This window comes from Zingiber officinale, chromosome 10B (assembly GCF_018446385.1).
Source record: "Zingiber officinale cultivar Zhangliang chromosome 10B, Zo_v1.1, whole genome shotgun sequence".
Lineage (NCBI taxonomy): Eukaryota > Viridiplantae > Streptophyta > Magnoliopsida > Zingiberales > Zingiberaceae > Zingiber > Zingiber officinale.
Genome location: NC_056005.1, coordinates 17,297,550 through 17,302,364, shown reverse-complemented (window position 1 = coordinate 17,302,364; position 4,815 = coordinate 17,297,550). Strand labels below are relative to the sequence as shown.

Here is a 4,815-nt window from a genome sequence, read left to right as displayed (position 1 = left end):
CTTTTAGGCAAAGCCACAGCCCTCAACGGATTTGGCACGCCTTTACCGCAGCCGTTTGCTACGGGCTAGCTAGACCATAGGTGGATCTAGTCACCCTATTTGGCTTTTTAGCAAAGCCACAGCTATCAACGGATTTAGTGTGTCCTTACCGCAGCCGTTTGCTACGGACTAGGTAGGTTAATGGTGGCCCTACTCACCCTCTTTGGCTTTTTGGCAAAGCCACAGCCCTCAACGGATTTGGCACGCCTTTACCGCAGCCGTTTGCTACGGGCTAGCTAGACCATAGGTGGATCTAGTCACCCTATTTGGCTTTTTAGCAAAACCACAGCTATCAACGGATTTAGGATGCCTTTACCGCAGCCGTTTGCTGCGGGCTAGATAGCTCTAAGGTGGAGCTATTCACCCTCCATCCAGCGTGCTATCCTGGCTTACAAGAGCTCCTGATATACGGCAAGCCCAATCTGTCCATCCTGCAAATACCAAGTAACAAACCAACAATCTCCTGCCCCTCCGTCACCCTCTCCCCCTCCACCTGATATGCCTGGTTGGCGAGGAAGTCTGCAGCCGCGTTCCCCTCTCTCTATATGTGTGTACATCTGACCCCATACTGTCGTACAAGCCTTCTGATCCGTAAGATCTCCTCCCGAAACTCCCAGGAAATACCCGAAGACCTGATGATATGCAGTGCCACCAGGGAATCAGACTCCAGCCAAATGGGGGAGAGCTGCCTATCCACGCACAACTCCAAGCCTCTCAGGATCGCCATAAGCTCCGCTCTGATATTGGAGCCCTCTCCAAGGACTCCCTGCCTGGCCACCACCACCTGTCCACTATGATCTCGAACAATAGCACCGTAAGAAGACTCACCTGGATTCCCTCTAGAACTACCATCTGTGTTGAGCTTGAACCATCCATCATCAGGCCTCCTCCAGTGTACTGCTGAGATCGTGTGCAATGTCCGTATCCTCACCTGAATCCCCATAGCCTGGGCTGCCGAGATAGCTCCCCTCCAGTGCCTGGGCTTGATGATACCAGAAGCCATCCCGACCCTCCAGTACTGTGTGATCTGCCTGATAATCTTCTGTCCCTCTGGCCTCAGCCCCCTGTGCTTGGAGTCGTTCCTGGCCGTCCACAGGAACCAACAAATCAAAAGGGGGGTGATCTCCCTCACCGAACCAGAGCTGCTCCAAGCTGTGCCTGCCCTCCAGCTCTCCATCACCCTCCAGCTGCCAACCCCAAATAAATGTCCAAAGTACCCCCAGACCTCTCCTGCCACCGGGCTCCCATAGAACAGATGCTCCCATGACTCCACTGCCTCACAGCACTGACATCTGGACGCTAAGCATACACCACGCTGCTGTAAAATCACGTCCACTGGCAGTCGTCTCCGAAAGAACCTCCAAATGAACACGGAAATGGTGGGGAGGAGGAGTCTGCTCCAGGTCACTATCGCTACATCCTCCCTCTGGTGCGCAGTCCTGTAGGCCTCCCAAGCAGACCTCGTAGTAAATCTCCCATCTCTGGTGGGTCGCCACAGCATAACATCCTCCTCCTCGGGCCTCAGCTGAACCTCTGTCACCTCCTCCGCCACTGATGAGGGCAGCACCCTCTGAAGTATCTCCTGACTCCAACTAAAAACCGGTCCACTCTGACATCTGGAGGCCCCTGCACTGTACACCACTCCGACAACGGTCCCCTCTCCATCCACCTGTCATGCCAAAAGCTGAGGTGACCCTGCCCAATAATCCACCCAATCTGTCTCTCTGCCACAGCTCTGGTCTGAATCATCCTGCGCCAACTGGGGGAAGCATTGCTCCTCAGAGTCACCACACCTGGGTCCACCGTCCCACAATAAGATCTCCTCAAGAATCTGGCCCACTGTGTGCACTGCTCTCTGAATCTGAACCACAACTTCATGGATAAGGCCGCCCCCACCTCTGACAGCCGTCTGATCCCCAGCCCTCCCTCCTGCTTCGGCCTGCAAATGTCCCTCCAGGCTACCCAATGCACCTTCCTATCATGCCCCACTGAGCTCCAGAAAAAAGATGCAAACACCCCCTCCAGCTTCCTCAGGACCTCCAAAGGAGGCTGGATCACCTGGAGGAGATAGACAGGCAGAGAACTCAGAACACTCTGGATCAGCATCAGGCGACCCCCATGTGAAAGGCGTGAGAGGTTCCAACCCTGAAACTTCCTCTGAATCTTCGCCAGCAGTGGCGCAAAGTGGACTGTCCTCTTGTTCCCTGAGATGATTGGAACCCCTAAGTAAAGCATAGGCCTCTCCCCCAAACCAAAGCCTGTAACCGCTGCTATCTGCTGCCTCCTCCTGTCTGATATGCATCTCGAGGGGATGAAGGAGCTCTTCTCTGACTGGGCCTCATACCTGTCCAAGAATTCCTTCCCCCTCCTCACACAGTCCAGAGACCCATTCAGGAAAATGACCACATCATCCGCATAGGCCAGGTGGGACACCCTCATATCACATCCTGTCGCATAAGCCATCCCTGGGTACGCTGCAAATAAGGCCTCTATCCCTCTGGAGAGAAGCTCCGCCGCCAAAATAAAGAGGAAAGGGGAGATGGGGTCACCCTGCCTCAAGCCACGCTGTGATCTAAAGAAGCCTGACAGCTGTCCGTTCACCAGGACCGAAAACCAAGAAGAGGTCACACACCTCCTGATGAATGCAATCACTGCCTCTGAGAACCCAAATGCTGCCATGACTCTGAAAAGGATGCCCCACTGCACTCTGTCATATGCCTTGGCCATGTCCAGCTTCAGTATAAGGTTCCCTCCTCTGATGTGGTAGTTGAGCTTGTGATCAAGCTCCTGGGCCATCAAGATATTGTCTGAAATCAGTCTCCCTGGAACAAAGCCACTCTGAGATGGGGATATAACCTTCCCTAACACTGAAGCCATCCTCTGCGCCATCAGCTTAGAGATGATCTTATAGGACACATTACACAAGCTAATGGGTCTGAAATCCCGCCACCTCTGCGCACTGTCCACCTTGGGAATCAACACTATAGTCGTAGACGCCATGCCCCGTGGAAGCTCTGCCCCTCGAAAGAAATCCAGTACAGCCTGAAGGACATCCTCCCCCACAATCTCCCAGCAAGCTCTATAGAAGGCCACTGAAAACCCATCTGGACCCGCTGCACTGTCCTGACACATGCTCCAGACCACCTGCTTCACCTCCTCAGCTGATGGAAGGGCCGCAAGCATCAAATTATCCTCTGTACTGACCAATGTAGGTATCAAATCAGTGTCCACAGCCGTGCTATCCACTGTCTCCCCTGTCAGCAGCTCCTGAAAGTATCTGACTCCTGACTCTCTGATCCTCTCAGGCTGGTCCAGGCACTGCCCCTCCTCCCAAATTCTGAAAAGTCTGCTAACTGCCCTCTTCTTCTGCACTGTGGAGTGAAAGAACTTAGTATTCCTCTCCCCCTCTCCCATCCACCTGATAGCAGCTCTCTGCTTCCAAAAGTCCTCCTCCATGTCCAGCACTCTGAATAGGTGAGCCTGACACTCTGACCTGTGAGTCCTGCTCTGCTCTGTGGGGTCCCTGTCATATGCATGCTCAGCTGCAGCCATACTCTCCTCAGCCTGCAAAACCCTGTCATGTATGTTACCAAACACCTCCATGTTCCACCACTTCAGATGCTCCTTCAGCCTCCTCAGCTTCATCTGTAGCCTCTGCAGTCCCTGTGCCACACTAGGTAAACACCAATTCAGCCTCACCGTCTGCATAAAATCCCTGTGCCGCACCCACATCCTCTGAAATCTAAAGGAGGCCCTCGGCTTCTGGAAGCCTGGGAACTCCACAAGTAGGGGACAGTGATCTGAAGCTGCCCTGCTCAAATGCTCCACTCTGACTGTGAAATCCAGACTGCCCCAGGAGGGGGACAAGAGAACCCTATCCAACCTCTTCCACACCCTGTTATTCGTCCATGTGTACCTGTCCCCAACAAAACCTGCATCCACCAGTCCAGCAAGCATGATAAAATTATTGAAATCCTCCATGGCCCCTGGCCTAGCTAGAACTCCTGCTGAGTGCTCCTCCATGCTAGATATGACATTGAAGTCTCCTCCCACTAGCCACAATCTGTCGCCCTCTGGCCTCAGCTCCTCCAAGCTCTCCCATAATACGCTCCTCTCTAACCTCGTACACTTGGCATAGACCACTGTCACAATCATAAAAGAAGGGAATAGCTGCGAAGAAAGCTCCAAGTGTAGGAACTGGTCATGATCAAACAAAACTTTACAAGCAATAGTAGACTCCCAAAAAAACCAAACCTTCCCAGATTTATTAGAGACTACCTCCTCAAACCCCATGTGCCGAGCCATGTACCTGCAGTACAAATCAACCATAGGCTCCAACACTGCTAAGAAACTCAGATGATGATGTCGTCTCAGAAACAGAGCCCTCCTCTGTGTCGCCAAATTCCCAAACCCCCTCACGTTCCATATGATGCCAGACATGACTAAATGGCCATGGGTTCAATTGGGCAATGACCTACTTGGGCTAAATGCGATAAATGGGCTAAATGGGCTTGATGGGCTAAATTGGCTAAATGGGTTAAATGACCTAATTGGCCCACATGAGTTAAATGGGCTAATTAGGCTTTGGCCTATATGCTAAATGTGATGTGACCTACATGGTCTTTGTGCTCAATGAGCTTTGTGCTAAATTGCATGCTGTCCAAATGGGCTTTGTGCTAAATGGACGCAATGTTAGGATGTATACTAAAAGTCTAGCTTTTGTATAAACATTTATCTAGAAATAAGAATCACATTGGTCAAATGTCTACATTTATG

At 52.0% G+C, this 4,815-nt stretch overlaps 1 protein-coding gene across 1 annotated transcript; it reads right to left on the bottom strand.

Annotated features, from left to right (window-relative positions):
- Positions 1–399: 399 nt before the first annotated feature.
- On the bottom strand, positions 400–4,479 carry LOC122028980. Its single transcript, XM_042587949.1, has 4 exons — positions 2,098–4,479; positions 1,751–2,014; positions 664–1,708; positions 400–470 (listed from the first exon to the last, which is right to left on the bottom strand). The coding sequence occupies exons 1-4, from the start codon at positions 4,477–4,479 to the stop codon at positions 400–402; spliced, it is 3,762 nt and encodes a 1,253-aa protein (XP_042443883.1).
- Positions 4,480–4,815: the final 336 nt, after the last annotated feature.

Bases quoted from the DNA above. Each gene is read 5' to 3' on its own strand.
- LOC122028980 (XM_042587949.1), bottom strand. From the start codon at position 4,479: ATGTCTGGCATCATATGGAACGTGAGGGGGTTTGGGAATTTGGCGACA. The intron at 2,015-2,097 runs GTGATCCAGCCT...GGGGCATGATAG, and splicing joins TGCCTGTCTATCTCCTCCAG to GAAGGTGCATTGGGTAGCCT. The intron at 471-663 runs GTATTTCCTGGG...TGGTATTTGCAG, and splicing joins GCATATCATCAGGTCTTCGG to GATGGACAGATTGGGCTTGC.